Source organism: Trachypithecus francoisi, unplaced genomic scaffold (assembly GCF_009764315.1).
Source record: "Trachypithecus francoisi isolate TF-2019V2 unplaced genomic scaffold, Tfra_2.0 Lachesis_group13, whole genome shotgun sequence".
Lineage (NCBI taxonomy): Eukaryota > Metazoa > Chordata > Mammalia > Primates > Cercopithecidae > Trachypithecus > Trachypithecus francoisi.
Window position 1 is genome coordinate 844,458 of NW_022681458.1, and position 18,210 is coordinate 862,667.

At 47.6% G+C, this 18,210-nt stretch overlaps 1 protein-coding gene across 6 annotated transcripts in view; it reads left to right on the forward strand.

Annotated features, from left to right (window-relative positions):
- The window catches only part of PASK (PAS domain containing serine/threonine kinase), a 50,322-nt gene extending 33,655 nt beyond the window's left edge, over positions 1-16,667 (forward strand). For 3 of the 6 annotated variants that reach the window (XM_033229505.1, XM_033229504.1, XM_033229507.1), the window contains 6 exons: positions 7,234-7,359; positions 7,474-7,608; positions 10,209-10,408; positions 14,124-14,257; positions 15,252-15,398; positions 16,037-16,667. In XM_033229505.1, the coding sequence (XP_033085396.1) occupies positions 7,234-7,359; positions 7,474-7,608; positions 10,209-10,408; positions 14,124-14,257; positions 15,252-15,398; positions 16,037-16,194 (900 nt within the window). In that variant the 3' untranslated portion in view covers positions 16,195-16,667. Of the gene's footprint in view, positions 1-7,233; positions 7,360-7,473; positions 7,795-7,831; positions 9,025-10,140; positions 10,409-14,123; positions 14,258-15,251; positions 15,399-16,036 lie in introns of those variants that run through there. The other 3 variants (XM_033229506.1, XR_004441473.1, XM_033229508.1) reach the window with 3 other exon arrangements.
- The last annotated feature ends 1,543 nt before the right edge of the window (positions 16,668-18,210 follow it).

Sequence of the window (18,210 nt, forward strand, 5' to 3'; positions counted from 1 at the left end):
CGAGTAGCTGGGACTACAGGCGCCCACCACCTCGCCCGGCTAGTTTTTTGTATTTTTTAGTAGAGACGGGGTTTCACCGTGTTAGCCAGGATGGTCTCGATCTCCTGACCTCGTGATGTGCCCGTCTCGGCCTCCCAAAGTGCTGGGATTACAGGCATGAGCCACCGCGCCCGGCCGATTCTTTGGGATTTTCTACATAGACAGTTGTATCATCTGTAAATGAGGAGTTTATCACCTCCTTTCTAATCTCTATGCCATTGATTGATTGGTTGATTGATTGATTGCCTTACTGCACTGGCCAAGACTTCCAGTAAAATATGAGCTAGGAGTGGTGAGAATGGACAAGCTAGCTTTGTTCCCAATCTTAGAAAGAAAGCTTAAGCCTTTCACTATTAATGGTGAGGTTAACAGTGGGTTTTCTGTAGAGGCCCTTTATCAGGTGAGGAAGCTGTCTTCTATTCCTTGTTTGCTGAGAGTATTTATTAGGAATGGATGTTGGCTTTTGTCAAGTGCTTTTTTCTGTATCTAATGAGATGATATATTTTTTATTTATGTTGACATGATAAGTTATAATGATTGAGTTATGAATGTTGACTCAACCTTGCATTCTTGGGATGGCTCGTAAGGTGTTACTGCCCTTTTTATGTATTGCTGTATTTAGTTTGCTAATATCTTGTTAAGCATTTTTTTATCTACATTTATGAGGAATATTGGTGTGTAGTTTTCTAGCAACGTCTTTGTCTAATTTTAGTATAAGCATCATGCTGCCCTCATAAAAATGAATTTGTGGCCAGGAGTGGTGGCTCATGCCTATAATCCCAATACTTTGGGAGGCTGAAGCGGGAGGATTGCTTGAGCCCTGGAATTCAAGACTAGCCTGTGCAACGGAGTGAGACCTCATCTCTAGAAAATAATTTAAAAGTTAGCTGGGCGTGGTGCTGTGTGCCTGTAGTCCCAGCTACTTGAGAGGCTGAGGAAGGGAGGTCGCTTGAGTCTGAGAGGTCAAGGCTGCAGTGAGCTGTGATCACGCTACTGCACTCCAGCCTGGGCAACACAGCAAGACCCTCTCTTAAAAAAAGATCTGGAAGTAGTCCTTCCTCTTCTGTTTTGTGAAGAGTTTGTACAGAATTGGTATTTTTTCCTTAAATGTTTTGTAGAAATTGGCCGGTAAAGTCCTCTGGGACTGGAGTATTCTTTGAGGGAAGAATTTTAACTGCAAATTAAACTTTTAAAATATAAATGGGATTATTTATGTTTTCTGTTTCTTCTGAAGCTTTGATGGGTTGGATCTTTCAAGAAGTTTGTCCATTTCATCTAAGTTATCAAATTTATTGGCATAATAGTCTCTTAAAAACTTTTAATGTCTGTAGGGGCTATAATTTTATCACCATTTTCATTCTTGGTAGTGGTAATTTGTGTCTTTTCTCTTTTTTTTTAACTGATCAGTCTGGTTAGAAGCTTATCAATTTTTTTTGAGATGGAGTCTTGCTGTGTTGCCCAGGCTGGAGTGCAGTGGTGCGATCTCGGCTCACTGCAAGCGCTGCCTCCTGGGTTCACACCATTCTCCTGCCTCAGCCTCCCGAGTAGCTGGGACTACAGGCGCCTGCCACCTCGCCCGGCTAGTTTTTTGTATTTTTAGTAGAGACGGGGTATCACCGTGTTAGCCAGGATGGTTTCGCTCTCCTGACCTCGTGATCCGCCCGTCTCGGCCTCCCAAAGTGCGGGGATTACAGGCATGAGCCACTGTGCCCTGCCAAAGCTTATCAATTTTATTAATCTTTTCAAATAACCAGCTTTGGGTTTCATTAATTTTTCTTATTTATAATCTATTTTCAATCTTGTGATTTTTCTCTTATAAAAATTTTTTTTCATTATTTTTTCTTTCTTTGGATTTAATATTCTTTTCTTCTATTTTCCTAAGGTGGAATCTTAGGTCATTTATTCGAGCTATGCTTTTTTCTAATATAATCATTTAATGTTCTAATTTTTTCGCCAACCCCAGCTTTATCTGGGTATCACAGATTTTCATATGTTGTGCTTTCACATTCATTCATTTACAAATATTTTGTTACTTTGTGTTATTTAGAAGTGCGTTGTTTAATTGCCAAATACTTGGTGATTGTTCAGATATCTTTTTGTTTTTAATTTCTTTATAGAGAACATACTTGGTATAATTTCACTTTCTTTAAATTTGTTGATGCTTGTATGATGTTTTGAAGTCTCTACCTATACGTGTGGATTTGCTTATTTCCCTTTGTAATCCCAGATTTTACTTCATATGTTTGGAAGCTCTCTTGTTATAGGAATACCCATTCAGTATCATAGTTACCTTCTTGATGAACTCATTCCTTATTTGATAGGCCTTGTTCTGACGTCTACTTCGGTATTAGTGTGACTGCTCCAGCTTTCATTTGATTTGTGTTCACATAGTAAACTTGTCTCATTCTTTTACTTTTAGTCACTTATGTCTATATTTAAAATGGTCTTCTGTAGGCAGGATACACTTGGGTCTTGCTTTTTAAATTCAATCTGAAAGTCTCTGTCTTTAATTGAGGTGTTTAGACCGTTGATGTTTAATGAAATTATTGATATGGCTGGATTTAAATCTACAGTCTAAATCTAGCTGTTTTCTGTTGTTTCTGGATATTTCTGTGCTTTGTTCTTTTCCCCTCTATTTTTCCTGCTTTCTGTTGAGCATATTTTATTATGTCATGTTTTTGTTTCTTGTTTTTAATATTTCATCATGATTTTTGACATCTGTATTCAGATATAATTCATATACCATCTAAATTCACCCATTTAGAGTGAACAGTTCAGTAGATTTCAGTATATACAGAGTTGTGCAACCATCACCACAAACGAATAACATTTCATGACCTCAGAAAGAAACGTCATACCCATCAGAAGTCAGTCCCATAACCTCTATCCTGCTCGAATTTCCTCCATCCCAGTCCTGGGCAACCACTAATCTACTTTCTGTCTCAATAGATTTGCCTATTCCAGACACTTCATATAAACGGAATCACGCACAGTATGCTCTTTTGTGACTGGATTCTTTCATCTAACAATGTTTTCAAGGTTCATCGATGTTGCAGCGTGTATAAGTACTTCATTCTTTTTTATGACCGAGTAATATTCCATTATATGAACAAACACCATATTTTGTTTATCTGTTTATCAACTGATGGACATTTGTGTTGTTTCCAGTTTTTGGCCATTAGGAATAATGCTTCTATGAACAATTGTATTTAAGAATTGTGTGAACACATGTTTTCAGTTCTCTTGGGCGTATATGTAGGAGTGCACTTTGTGGGTCAGGTCGTAACTCTGTGTCTAATGTTTTGAGGAACTGCTAAACAGCTTTCTAAAAAGGTTATACTGTTTTTACATTCCCGTCAGCAGTGTGCGAGGGTTCCTAGTCTGCATATCCTTGCCAACACTTATTATTGTCTTTTCATTTCTAGCCATTCTAGGGGGTGTGAAAGGGTAGCTCATTGTGGTTATGATTTGCATTTCCCTGATGATTAATGATGTCAAGTGTCTTTTCATGATCTTATTGGCTATTTGTAAATCTTCTTTGGAGAAATGTCTATTCTGATCCTTTGCCTATTTGTTTTTTCTTTTGAGACACAGTCTTTCTCTGTTGCCCAGGCTGGAGTGCAGTGGTGTGATCTTGGCTCACTGCAACCTCCACCTCCCGGGTTCAAGCAATTCTCCTGCCTTAGCCTCCTCAGTAGCTGGGATCACAGGTGTGCACCACCAGGCCCAGCTGATTTTTGTATTTTTAGTAGAGATGGGGGTTCACCATGTTGGCCAGGCTGGTCTCGAACTCCCAACCTCAGGTGACCCACCCGCCTTAGCTTCCCAAAGTGCTGGGATTACAGGTGTCAGCCACTGTGCCTGGCCTAGCCCCTTTGCCTACTTTTAAATTGGGTTGTCTTTTTATTATTAAATTGTATGAGTTCTGTATTCTAGATACAATTTCTTGATCAGATATATGATTTGCAAATATTTTCTCCCATTAAATGTGTTATCTTTTCACTTTCTTGATGTTTCATTTGAAGCACATTTTAGTTTTTTTTTTTTTTTTTTTTTTTTTTGAGACGGAGTCTTGCTCTGCCGCCCAGGCTGGAGTGCAGTGGCCGGCTCTCAGCTCACTGCAAGCTCCGCCTCCCGGGTTCACGCCATTCTCCTGTCTCAGCCTCCCGAGTAGCTGGGACTACAGGCGCCCGCCTCGTCGCCCGGCTAGTTTTTTGTATTTTTAGTAGAGACGGGGTTTCACCGTATTAGCCAGGATGGTCTCGATCTCCTGACCTCGTGATCCGCCCGTCTCGGCCTCCCAAAGTGCTGGGATTACAGGCTTGAGCCACCGCGCCCGGCCGCACATTTTATTTTATTAATTTTATTTATTTTTTTCACATTGATTGTACTTTATTTGTGTTTTGCAGGAGGTGAGGACTTTCTGCTTAAAATATTTAAAATTTACATGTGTATACAAACATACACATGTTCCCCCACCCGTGGGCAAGGGCGAGATGACTCTGAATAGAGGATGGAGGAGGAGGAGAGGGTGTAGACAGAGGGTCCTTGACCCCTACAGGGGTAGCGGGATAAGGAACAGAGGGGGGCAGAAGGTGGGTTATTAAGAAGCATCTTGCAGGCGGGGCGCGGCGACTTACGCCTGTAATCCCAGCACTTTGGGAGGCCGAGGCGGGCGGATCACAAGGTCAGGAGATCGAGACCATCCTGGCTAACACGGTGAAACCCTGTCTCTACTAAAGATACAAAAAAATTAGCCGGGCGAGGTGGCGGGCATCTGTAGTCCCAGCTACTCGGGAGGCTGAGGCAGGGGAATGGCATGAACCCGGGAAGCAGAGCTTGCAGTGAGCTGAGATTGTGCCCCCGCACTCCAGCCTGGGTGACAAGAGCGAGACTCTCTCAAAAAAAAAAAAAAAAAAGAAGCATCTTGCTTACTGACATGAAGCCATGTGCCCAGCGAGAGCACAGATGAGGCCTCACTGGTGTAGAGGAGGCCCGTGGAGGGTGGGCACACGGTGCCCAATTAGCCAGCCAAGGCCAACGCCCCAGGGGTAGGGCGGAAGTGGGGTGGCATGCACAGGGCACCCAGCCCAGGCCTCTGCTGTCCCTACCTCCCTTCCTCCCCACCCTCCGAGAGAAAAGACAGTTTGGGCCTCAGCCTGAGATTGTTTTGGCCATTTTGCATTTCCATAAGGATTTTAGGATCAGCTTGTCAGTTTTGCACAAAAGCCTGCTGAGATTCTCGTAGGAATCACATTGAATCTGTAGCTCACTTTGCAGAGTATTGTCATCTTAACAATATTAAGTCTCCTGATCTGTGAACGTGGAAAGTTTTCTATTCATTTAGATCTTTAATTTCTTTCAATAGTGTTTTGTAATTTCAGTGTACAAGTCTTGTTCTTTTGTTTAGTCTCCATTATTTTTATGTCAAGTTTCTTCTTTTTCCCAGGTTTTTCATTTGCTAGAATATATTTGTTGCCAGTTTTTCCAGGAAGGGGTCATGGGTATTATATTTTCAGTCCTTGTGTATATTAAAATGTGTTTATTTTTCTTTCATATTTTAGTGGTGATATGCCTTTTTCCTCTCAGAACGTTTTAGACCTGTATCTGTTGTAATCTAGCATTATTTTGAAGTGAATTTTGCTGACAGCAACCTGATTTCTTTTTTTCTTTCTCGATTTAAAGTGTTCGTCCTTCAAAATTTTCACCAGGATGTCTTTAGGGGTGTATGTTTGTGTGTGTTTTCTTTATTCTTGCTTGATACATCGTAAGACTTTGATTTGAATATTTAATGCTTCCTTTATTTTAAGAGGATTCTATTCTTAGGTTCCATTAATTCTTTCCTTCTCCCTACTCCTGACACTCATTTTAGATGTGCATGGGCACGCCTGGACGAGCCTGCCCTCTTGTCTCCTTGGCCCTGCAGCTGGACAGGCCGCAGGCCTCTTCACTTAGAGTGTCAGGGCCCCAGCCCTCCCAGAGGCTCCTGGCGCTCTGCCGCATCTCAGCAGGCCCTACTTCTGCCCCTCAGGACCACAGCCCTGCTTCCCCTCGTCGTCTTGCGTTCCCTCAGTCTCGTCTCTGGCCTTTTGGGCCACGGTGGCCCTCCCGTCAAAGGGTCTTCAGAATTTGTCTCCTTTCATCTCTCACGGGCTGGCACCCAAGCCGCCCCCTTCTCTCCTGATGACTGTGAGATGCCTGGATGTTGCCCGGGCTCCGATGGTTCTTTCTGTTCCTGCCCTGGCCCCGACGCCCTCCTGATGCTCCCTTACGCTGCCTGCCCAGCCCCCTGCCTCCCTCACACCTCCTCACACCGCTCAGATGCGCTCTGCCGCAGCCCCGGGCTCCTGCCCTCTGCCTGGAGGACCTTCCGCGAGGCGCTCAGAAGCTGCCTTCCCGGACTCGCTCCCTGTCCCGCCCACCTCACAGGGGCCGCACCTCGCGGCACTGCCTGCCCCACCTTTTCCCTCCTCGGTGCTCATCGTTCCCTGGTGAGTGATCTCGCTCAGCATCGCTTGCTGACACCTGAAACAGGCCCACCCTGTGGTCGGCGCGCACTGGGTTGCCCGTCGCCCCTTCAGCTGTGTGCGGACCCCTCGTAGCAACGGGTGTTGTGTCCAGCGACTCGCGGTGTGTCTTTCTTTTGTGAATATATCTTTTTCTGTTACACTTTGACTGTCATTGACTGTAGTAGCACCTTCTGCCTGTCAGTCTTGTTCAGCTCTGATTAATCTCAGAGTCAATGTTGAAAACATATCTAAGAGAGATAGCTTTTCTTTATATTTTCTAGTTTTCTGGCTTCTTAGTTCATTCTCTTGGCCAGGGCTTCCAGTCCTTGGTTGAGAAGTCGGGGTGACGTGGATGTTCTCCGGGGCACCTGCCCTGAGGCCTCTGGGGCCCTCTCTCCAGCCCAGGTTATGGCTCCCTCAGCTCCACCTGGCTTCTCCATCACACTCATCTGTCCACCTTACAGGATGGGCAGGAATGACGCTGCGTTTCTGGTCAGCTGCTGACCCCCTTCTCTGCTTCCTTGTGCTGCAGGGGTTTACGACTATGTTTCTTCTTTCATGTCCCTGACACTTAGGGGAGGCAAATGCAGAGGATGTGTCTGCCACGTGGACTGATGGTGCCCCTGGTGTCATGGGATGCTTGAGGACTGGCTCCAGCCATTTCCACCCTCTGTCTTCCTCACAGGTGGTGGTGAAGTTTATTAAGAAGGAGAAGGTCTTGGAGGATTGTTGGATTGAGGATCCCAAACTTGGGAAAGTTACTTTGGAGATTGCAATTCTATCCAGGGTGGAGCATGCCAATATCATCAAGGTAGATGACGATTTCCTCTTTAGAGATACCCTAACTTGGTTCATGTCAAATGTGTTAAGTTTGTTGGCTTGAAGATGTTTTGGCAGAGTTGGACTTGGCTTTGTCTCTTCCTAGGTATTGGATGTATTTGAAAACCAAGGGTTCTTCCAGCTCGTGATGGAGAAGCACGGCTCCGGTCTAGACCTCTTCACTTTCATCGACCGCCACCCCAAGCTGGATGAGCCCCTGGCGAGCTACATCTTCCGACAAGTGAGAGCAGGCCAGAGCCGTGCTGGGGCGAACGCAGCCTGGGTGCCTGGGTCTGGTGGCTGCAAAGATCAGTGATCCATACTCGGTTCTCTCTCTGAGGTGGACGTAGCCTTCTGTGTGGGGATTTCATGGAGTACGATATATATTTTGAGTAGAAAATTCTATGATTGAAGTAGAGAAAGTGAGATTGGGATGAGAAATTCTATGAAGTAGAGAAAGTGAGGATGAGGCCAGATACAGTCCTGGAATGATTGGGGAAGTATGTTTAATGGTTAAGGTTTATTTACATACATAAAATATCCACAACAATCACAAAAATTAACCAAAAGGGTTAGGATGCAGTCAAAGAGTGTCTCAAAGGCATGTGTGTGGCACAGCGGCCTGCAGGCTGTAAGTTCTCACTAAATGGTGGCTGCTCAGTTAACTAACCAGCAAAATTGAGATCCTGACATTCTCATTTTACAGTAAGTATTTGTCTTGATCTGTTTTGTGTCTAATTACGTACTGAATTTTGCCCATTATTTTGTCGGAATGGGAGCGTGATGATCAAAATAGGAAGGTATCGTAGCAGAGGGAGAAGAGGAAGAAACGGTAACTCGGGTTGGGTTTTAAGGAAAAGGTGGTGGTTCCATCCTGTCCTTCCTGCTCCCAGCTCCCCTGAAAGAATTGGAGAAATACCAGCAAAGGGCTGTGTAGACAACTCACATTTGCTCTTGGATTGTTTGCTGGGGACGATTCGATGTCTAATGACAGCTTCCATGAATCAACATTTCTTCCTCAGAGCTGCACACTGTCAGGGGTTGTTGGGTTTCTGAAGTTTAGTTTCTCAGGCTCCTGCTTGTAAGTTTCAGATATTATGGTTCTGCCGAAAAAGGGTCACCTCTCTCTCTCTTCCTGTGTTGGAAGATGACCTCCTGCCTTTAATTTGTGGCAAAGACTTGTTTCTGAAACTTTACAGCAAATAGAGTATCTGTATGAGGTAACGTTGAGGGTCACTTGTTAAAAGCTCCTTTCTGACAGTTGTTTATTCTGGGGCTAGTGAGACACATAATTATGGTGTTCTATACTCTAACATTTTTGCCAAAAGAATCTCTACCCTTTTTGTAAATATATAGACATAAATGTTATTATATGTAAATAATAGAGTCACAATTTTATAAAGCATATGATCATACGTCAGTGTATGTAGGAGTCATGCCCGTTCTCAGGGCATTGCCTGTTAGCTCCAGATTCATCAGGGCCTGCTCAGCAGCGGGGCGGGGCAGCTGGGCCTGGCTTGGTTCAGGCAGCTCCAGGGCAGCACAGCTGGTCCAGGGCATGGAGGCATCTGCAGGAAGAGCAGCTTTCTTCAAGTTGCTCTTTGTCCCTTTGTGGTTAATCTCTGAGTATTAGTTAATAAATCTTAATGAAACTTTCCATGTTCAAGTTCATGTGTGGTTTGTGTCTCCTGACTGGATCCTGACTGATTTGTATATATCTACATATATATGTAAGTATGTATGCATGCATGCTTGTATATGTATATTTATGTGTGTACAAGTATATGTTGTGTGTGTAGATATGCACATGTGTATATGCAGCTGTGTATATATGTGCACATGTATGTATCTAAATGTGTATGTATATATAAAAATGCAGGCATGTGTATATAAATATGCAGGTATGTTTACATTTGTGTATATGTGTATAAATATACATATTTATTAAATGTAAGTTAATTAATTGGGTTTAGTTAACCTGTGATTAACTATTGCTTCTGATTTGAAAGATACTCATTTGCAAATATAAAACTGTCTCAAAAGATCAACATGATACATCCATGAAATCACTAAGTTGATTGGTACAGTGACAGTCAGACGTTTAACTCATCCTACTTGAACGAAACTGAAAGGCCGATTTTGCTAGCCTCCATTATTGGAGAGGCAGAGTGGGCAGGCAGTGGTGCGCTGCAGCGGCACCTTCACGGGAATGAAGCCCATTTCCAGCGTACCCGCTTTAAGTCTGCATCACTGAGCAGCCACACATTTGGGGCAGGGATGACTGATATGCCGTGCTGCTCTCTGAGACGCCGCTGAGGCTGTGCTCCCAGCTCTGCCCCAGATCACTGCCTGAACTCTGGGCAAGTCACTTTCCCTCCCTGTGAGCTGAGGTTGTCTACTTGGTGCTTTCTCTCAGGCACTTCCCACTTAACACCAAACCTGCACCCATTCACTTGCCTGCCATGAGTGTCTTTGAGCTGTGGTTTTGTGGCCTGTCTTTCCTCCTGAAATAGGCATGGTGTGCGTTGTGGGGCACATGTCTGCTGGGAAGGTTTTCTCAGCAGCATACAGAACTCACGAGTCTCATGTTGATGTTGCTACCTTGCTGGCTAACGTGGCCAGCCCCAGTGAGCACGCCTCCTGGAGCGGCTTTGTTTCCTGTTTGCTTTCAGTCATATCTTCAGCGTTCAAAAATCTTTCCTGTCCGCAGTTCATTATGAGTCGGAGGTTTATTTTTTCTTTTTGTTTTGTTTTTTTTCTTTTTTGGTTCCAGTTTATTTTAAAGGCGTATTTTAGTTGAATTGCTTTTTTAAAAAGCCCCCTCTGGCCTCCTGATTCCAGTTAGTGTCAGCGGTGGGATACCTACGTTTGAAGGACATCATTCACCGTGACATCAAGGACGAGAACATTGTGATCGCCGAGGACTTCACAATCAAGCTGATAGACTTTGGCTCGGCCGCCTACTTGGAAAGGGGAAAATTATTTTATACTTTTTGTGGAACCATCGAGTACTGTGCACCGGAAGTTCTCATGGGGAATCCGTACGTATGCTGCTGCGGTGCAGCCTGTTCTCACGTCCTCTGTCAGGACCCCGAGGCCGGCTTGATTTTGGGTGGGAAAATGGCTTCCTTCGCGCCTCTTTGTGATGAGAGCGTTGAGTGATCAGGGTGATGTGCTGAAAAGTAAGTGGGCAGGCAGGCAAGGTCATAATGGGCAAAGGCACTGGGTGATGGATTTAGGATTAATCGTTTTATTTTCTCAGCTTTTATTTGCTTGGAGTTTCATCTAATAAAAAGCCAAGAAAAATACTGAAGAGTCCCCCAAAATGGCACTCTTCAAATAAGTGAAGAGGATGCTTTTTAGTTGGGTTTATTTATTTTGATGACAGGAATAATATCTATTTCGATAAAATACTGCGGGGCTGACCACACAAGGAATCAGGCACTGGAAAAAGTCCCAAGGCAGAGGGTTCGTGCTGAAGGCAGAGCCCCTGGCTGGAGGGGCTGTCGCTGCCCAGCCGGATTCCACGTCGCTGGAGTGGGCCGGCGGAGCCTCTGCTCTGCTGTGGGGAGAAGCGGCGTCCTGGGGTGTGTGGCTGAGTTTGCAGCTCTGCAGTCAGGGGAGCCTGTGAGTTGGGGGCTGGCCTGGGCAGGGCCTCCTCTTGGGGAACTTAAGAGAGGAAAGCAAGACGGAAGGGAAGATTGTTGTTCATTTGTAGGGCCTGAGTGGAGGCTGTCTGCTGATGGTGCTTTCTGCTGCACATGCCTGATCACTGTCTCATCTGCATGTAAACCAAGTGTGTCTTTATGTGTATGAAATAGACTTTATTAAATCAGAAACAGACAACAGGTATTTTCTGCTAGCACCTCCACGTGTTTTAGAGAGGTGTGGTTGGAACTCGCTGTGGCTGGAATGCTTCTCTAGGTGAGTTCATGGTTGGAGGGTCGGATGATCACGGCACTGCTTGGACCCTTCCTGCTTGCTGCTGCAGCGCTCTGCTGCACTGCCCATATCTGCTCCATGCGGTTCTCTAGGAGGGAAACTGATGCTGCCCTCATAGGAGAGGCGCACGGGGTCCCTCACAGACCTGCTTGGAGCTGCACCTGACCTGGCAGCCTGAGGTCAGAGCGTTTGCTCGCAGTTGCCACGCGAGCTCCATGCCATGCCTCGGGCTCTTGGGAGAGCCTCAGCATATGACAGAGGAGTGGCCTGGGCACTGGATTCCAGTGTCTGCTTAGGCCATGTTTCATCAGTCAGGAGGTTCCAGGCTGCGCAGCCTGAGTCCTCAGAGCCCAGCAGCCTTGGCCTGCGCCAGCCTCTCCATGCCAGGCAGCACTGAGCTCTTCTGGGCCTGGATGCCCTGTGTGCAGAGTGTGGAGGAAGTAAATTGGCTCTTCCCTGCTAGAACCTCCATGTATCTTCAGAGCCACCAAACGGCATGAAATATTGAAGGGAGTTGGTCTAAGAAGGGACTTGGAGTTTCCCTTCAGATCTAGTTTGGTTGCCCTGGAGCCTGGTGGGCACTGGTGGGCTCTGCCTTCCTTGCAGTGGCTGTCGTGTCCTCTGTGCGGGAGGGAACTGCCTGTCCCTTGTCCACTGACCCATGATGCCTGCTGCATGGCTTGTCACCCCTTCCTGCACCCAGGCCACGAAGCTTGGGGAGGGTGTGGGGGGGATCCAACCTGGGTGAGAGCTCAGTGCTGCTTGGCCACCTTGCCCTTGCCTCCCAGAGCTGTGGCTCCCACCCTCTTCCTGAGCACCTGCCCTGCCTCCTGGCCCCTCCTTTCTGGCTGTGAGCGGTGTGCTGCTCCTGGGCCTGCTGGGCTGCAGGCCTCTTCTCGGGAGCTCCTTCCTCCCTCCTGCGTCCTCTCCCCATTTCCCTGGGTGAAAGGGTTTCTGAGTTCTGATTCTCAATCCCATCCTCAGGGACCTGGCTTCTGTCTTGTCATCTTCATCTCCGTCTACTCCACGGTCAGCAGACGGTGGCCTTAGGTCCCCATCCCCCTTCCTCAGGCCCTAGCAGCCGCCATTCTGCTTTCTTCTCTATGAATCTGACTACTCTAGGGACCGCCTATATGTGGACTCATACAGCATTTGGCTTTTGGTGACTGGCTTATTTCACTTAGCATAAAGTCCTCAAGGTCGATCCATGTTGTGGCCTGTGCCAGCATCTTCCTTTTCGAGGCTGAATTTGATTGCATTTTCTGGATGTGCTGTACTTACTCATTCATCTGTCAATGGACATTTGGGTTGCTTCTACCCTTGCTTTCATCTGTATGTTGTTCGTGATGCTGCTACAAACGTGTTTGCAAACATCCCCTGCCTCTTGTTTCTATAAATAAAGTTTTATTGGGATGGAGCTGTGCTCATTGGCTTATGTGTTGTCTGTAGCTGCCTTTGTCCTACATGACAGTTGAGTTGCAGTGGGGACCATGTGGCCCAAAACCTGAAATATTTACTATTTGACCCTTTACAGGAAAAGTTTGCCAACCTCAGTTCTAGTCTATTGGATATTTCTCTTCATCTTCTAAAAGTGTTGAAATCTGAAAAACAGAAACAACACAAAAACAAAAACTGCCGAATCTGATTTTCTTGCTGTAGCCCCTGCAGCTCTCATCCGTCCCCTCAGTTTCCCTGTGGTCTGTGCTAGCGACCCCACCACCCCCCGAATCAACCTGGTGGCCTGACTCTTACCCACGCTGCTGCTCAGGCCCCTGTGATCTGCCGTCTTGAGCCCTCCCCTCCCCGCCCAGCCCCTCATCTCTGAGTCCAGCCCGGGGCTCTGTCCGTGCCGCTCTTCTCACTGCTGTGGTTTTCTCTTGGCTCCCTTGTCTAATGCCAGTTCTGGGAAGAGGCTGCTGCTTCCCAGACCTCTTCTGGGGACAGACCCCCAGCTGCGGACCCAGAGGTGCATGGCCTTGGCCAGTGCAGGGGCAGGGCCGTGGGTGCAGGTGACCTGGCTCCGGAGTGTGCTTGGCAGTACCTTCACCTCACCAAGCCTTGCTCTTCTTCTGTGTAAAATGAAGGTAATATTTATCTTGCTATGTTGTTGTGAGGATTTGGGTTAAGCCATGTAAAATGCTGGTACAGCGCTGGCATCTCTAGGTACCCAATAAATGGTGGCGTGGATGAGGATGTTTACGGCGATAGGAAATAACAGTAGTCCTTTGGGTGTCTTCTCCCTGAAGCCTGCTCCTCCAGTCGGCCCATTGTGTGAACACCCACCCTCACCACATCCTTCTTGTTTGCTTTCATCCTTCGGTATTTCTGCCTGTTCAGTCTCGTCCTGCAGCACCCTTCACATCGTCGCCACAGTGATCTTCCTAAAGGGCATGTGTGTCAGTGGTCACACCAAGCTGAACATGCCCGATCACGTCTGAAGGGCACGTGACCCTGTTCTGAAGTGGCCTACGGTCCTGTGGCCCTCAGCAAAGCCAATGGATGTGTACTCTGCTTCCTCCAGGAAGCCCTCCCCCACCTCTGGTGGACACGTCTTGTGGTTGGTGTCCACAAGGAAGTTCCTGATTAGCCTCAGAGCTGCCCAAGGGCCTCTCCACTCCTGGCACATGGCCTGGTGGCAGGCCTGGGGCAGAAGTGCATGGAAATGGAGGGCGTGTTGGAGGGTGGAGTGGCCCTCCTGGGAAACTGCTGCCTGGCCTGTGTGCCAGTCGGGAAGGGCTATGGTGCTTCCCACGGGCGGGCTTGGCAAGCCCGTGCTGAGCACTGTGGCGTCCTGACGCCTCCTCCTCCTCACAGCTACAGAGGGCCGGAGCTGGAGATGTGGTCTCTGGGAGTCACTCTGTACACGCTGGTCTTTGAGGAGAACCCCTTCTGTGAGCTGGAGGAGACTGTGGAGGCTGCCATACACCCGCCATACCTGGTGTCCAAAGGTGAGCACGAGCCGCAAGTGGTAGACAGACGACACTGTCCTTAGAGACCAGCCACTGTTTATTTCCCATTTCCTCATTCCTCAGTGTATCTCTCTCCATATCAATAGTCTCATTTGTTTCTTTTCTATTCACCAAATAATTTGCATATGACTTTAAAACATCTTGATAATTTAGGTTTTTTGTTTTGTTTTGTTTTTTGGTTTTTGGTTTTTTTTTGAGACAGAGTCTCGCCCTCTGTGGCACAGGCTGGAGTGCAGTGGTGCGATTTTGGCTCACTGCAAGCTCCGCCTCCCGGGTTCATGCCATTCTCCTGCCTCAGCCTCCCGAGGAGCTGGGACTACAGGCGCCGCCACCTCGCCCGACTAATTTTTTGTATTTTTAGTAGAAACGGGGTTTCACTGTGTTAGCCAGGATGGTCTCCATCTCCTGACCTTGTGATCCGCTCTCCTCAGCCTCCCACAGTGCTGGGATTACAGACGTGAGCCACTGTGCCCGGCCATAATTTAGTTTTTTTTAATGTTCCCCTTTGGATCTTAGAGGCCCTTTTGTGAGAAACACACTTGCAGTCAGGACAGTGAGGCTCCCAGTGGCCCTGCTGAGTCGGTGCCTACATGGTTAAAGGAACTGGGGGCTGAATCCAGATGCAAGGCTGGGGGCTCCTCTCAGCTTGTGCCGGCATCCCCTCGCCTGTCATGTTAACCCTGTGTTATTCACAGCATAGGTCGAGCCCCTGAGAACAGACCAGTTAGGAACCTCTGCACTGCCTGATTTTGGCTGAGTGAGATGGCATCTTGAACTCCAAGCTTTCATGTCAGAGGCAATGAGTGTTTCCTGCAGCTTCTCTCCAAGCACAGCTGGGCCCTGCACTAGAGGTCCCTGGGCCGCCTCCTGCCCAGTCAGAGGCTCTGCGGCGAGTGGTGGGCACCCAGGAATCTGAGATGTTTTCCACTTCATCCCAGGCTGGATCTACCATCTGTGTTCTTTGTGTCCCCAGAACTCATGAGCCTTGTGTCTGGGCTGCTGCAGCCAGTCCCTGAGAAGCGCACCACCTTGGAGAAGCTGGTGACAGACCCGTGGGTAACACAGCCTGTGAATCTTGCTGACTACACATGGGAAGAGGTGTGTCAAGTAAACAAGCCAGGTGAGGCTTCTCAGCATCCCTCCACCCCGTGTGACTTTGCTTGGAATAACGAGGTCCCCAGGCTGCCTTCCTAGGTCAAAAGGAGGAAAAGGAGGCTCTCTCCCCCATGCTGCCTTGGACACAAATGTCAGGGCCTATAGCTGACCTGTCACCTGTGAGAGGGGGTTTGATTGGGTCCAGAGGCGTTTGGACATCACTGGGGTTCAGGGTGTGGCTTTGGGCCTTGGAGGGTGGGCAAGTGCCATGGGAGCTCCTGGCAGAAGGGGTCAGAACCCTCAAAGATGGTTTGAGGAATGCAGCTGGTGATGGTCTGATTGGGCCGAAGGGGAGGATGAGGCCACAGATGCTGAGTGTGATTCTCTGGCAGCCTGGGGGGCCCAGGGCTCTTCAGACAAGGCTCTGACCACAGAGCCACAGAGGCAAAACTGCTGCTCAGAGCATTTGGACCAAGCTGCTGTTGATGGCCCTGGGCTTAGATCCCCACCTTGGCAGGATCTGTACTTCCGGGACATTGCCAGTTGGATTTCTGAGGGCCCCACCTGTAAGCTTTTGTTCTAGGACTTCTTGCGGTGAGAAGCAAAGTATTTTAGAACCTTAAGATGTTAGTACGTGATACAGTTACCTTCTTCTTTCTTCAGAAAGTGGAGTTCTGTCCGCTGCAACTCTGGAGATGGGGAACAGGAGCCTGAGTGAAGTGGCCCAGGCGCAGGAGCTTTGTGGGGGGCCCGTTCCAGGCGACGCTCCTAATGGCCAAGGCTGTTTGCATCCTGGGGATCCCCGTGTGCTGACCAGCTAAACACCAGCTTCTTGCTGCTTTTCTCCACTTGGTTTGGAAAATCATACACTTTTCAGCTCCATCTGTTTGGAGAAAATACATTCTCAAGCATCCCCAGTTCACCTTCTAAAAACTCATGTCCAGGTTTGATAAACACCAGAACAGAAGACAGTGATGCTGTATTATTTTAGGCTTATTACATAGATTTGGAATTCACTTTTTCCATGACCTAGAAAAAAACATTCCAGTATTCAACTGTTTTATATTATTAAAGGACTTTTAATTTGTGAGCTTTTGAAGGCATGAGTTTTCTCTTTCTCCTTTTGTAGATGTGTGTGTTTTGTTTCCTCTGACTTGGCATATGCTCATCTGAGCAATGGATGTGACGGCTATGTGAAATTTGTAGAACTGGTTAGTCAAATGGCCAGACCATTTCATTAATGTAGTTCCTCAAACGCTTTTCAAATTAAAGCACCTTTGTTAGTAAACAGTTATCCTGACTCTGATGTTGTGAACTGTTCCCTTGTGCTAAATGTGAGAAATGCTTGATTTCCTCATTTTTCCATTTGTGCACCCCACTTGCCACAGCTGGAGAGAAGTCTAGCCTTGGCCATTCTGGGGTTCCGTTTACAAGCAGGCCCTGCCAGGGGTGGGTCTAGGGCTCTGAAGCTTACTCCCATCTGGTTAGACTGGGGAGGGTGGTGTTCTCAGGGACCTCCCTTCTGTCTGGGCTCTGTAGCAAGACTCTGCTGTCAACATGTGACTGGCTCACTGCCAGCAGTTCCCAAACATCCCATGGCTAGCCAGCTCCCACCTCTGTCCACGTGAGGGGTTTCCTGGCCCAGCCCCCACCTCTGGTCTATGTGAGGGGTTTCCTGGCCCAGCTCCCACCTCTGTCCACGTGAGGGGTTTCCTGGCCCAGCCCCCACCTCTGTCCACGTGAGGGGTTTCCTGGCCCAGCCCCCACCTCTGGTCTATGTGAGGGGCTCCAGCCCTGTCTATCCCTCAGGGCTGCTCAGGTCCCAGGGGTTTCTCAGATACTCAACTGGCTGCTTCCCTCTCTTAGGCTCCAATCCATCCCCCCTCAGACAGACTTGGCTAGGTCAAATACTCACAGTTGTTTTATTTCATGTCTGTGTTCGAGAGGAGGGCATAGCTAGAGGTGAGAGCAGAACCTTTCTTTTTTTTTTCCCTGCTGAGACAGTAGGAAAAAACCCAAAACCTAAACCCCCACGCTTTTCCCACATGTCATCACTTGCACGCTGTTTTTCCACATTCTGAGACTCCTGCCCAGAACCCTCTGGAAGCTGCCTGGGGGCCAGGCTGCCTCCAGCATGGTTCTGAGCTATTTCTAGTGGTTATTTAGGAGGCACTCAACTGTTTTAGGATGATCAGAGTAAATTTTAGTACCATCTAGTAGGATATGGGATATTGCCATCCCTTTCTTCAGAAAGTGCTGCCTGAGCCTCACTGCCACGACAAGTGACTGAAGGAGTTGGTAGGGAGTTGTGGGAGGAGGATCCTTCTCTATCAGGGACATTAAAGGTACAAGGGTTTTAGAGGTGTATAGTAAAGTCAGTGATGTTTACTCTTCAGAATTCAAGTGAGTTTTCTGATGTTTTAAGAACTCTACTTTGTAGTGTTTATGATGCTTATAACACAGAGGATGTTAATAGAATGGTGTGTATTTATTTATTTAGAGACAGTCTCACACTGTCACCCGGGCTGGAGTGCAATGGTGCGATCTCGGCCCACTGCAACCTCCGCCTACCAGGTTCAAGCAATTCTCCTGCCTCAGCCTCCCGAGTAGCTGGGATTACAGGTGCCCACCACCATGCCTGGCTAATTTTTTGTATTTTTAGTAGAGATGAAGTTTCACTATGTTGGCCAGGCTGGTCTCAAACTCCTGACCGTGTGATCCGCCCACTGCAGCCTCCCAAAGTGTTGGGATTACAGGCGTGAGCCACCGCGCTTGGCCAGATTGGTGTTTTCAGAGAGGTGTTTAATGGGTTGAGAATGCGAAGTCCCAGCTTTCCA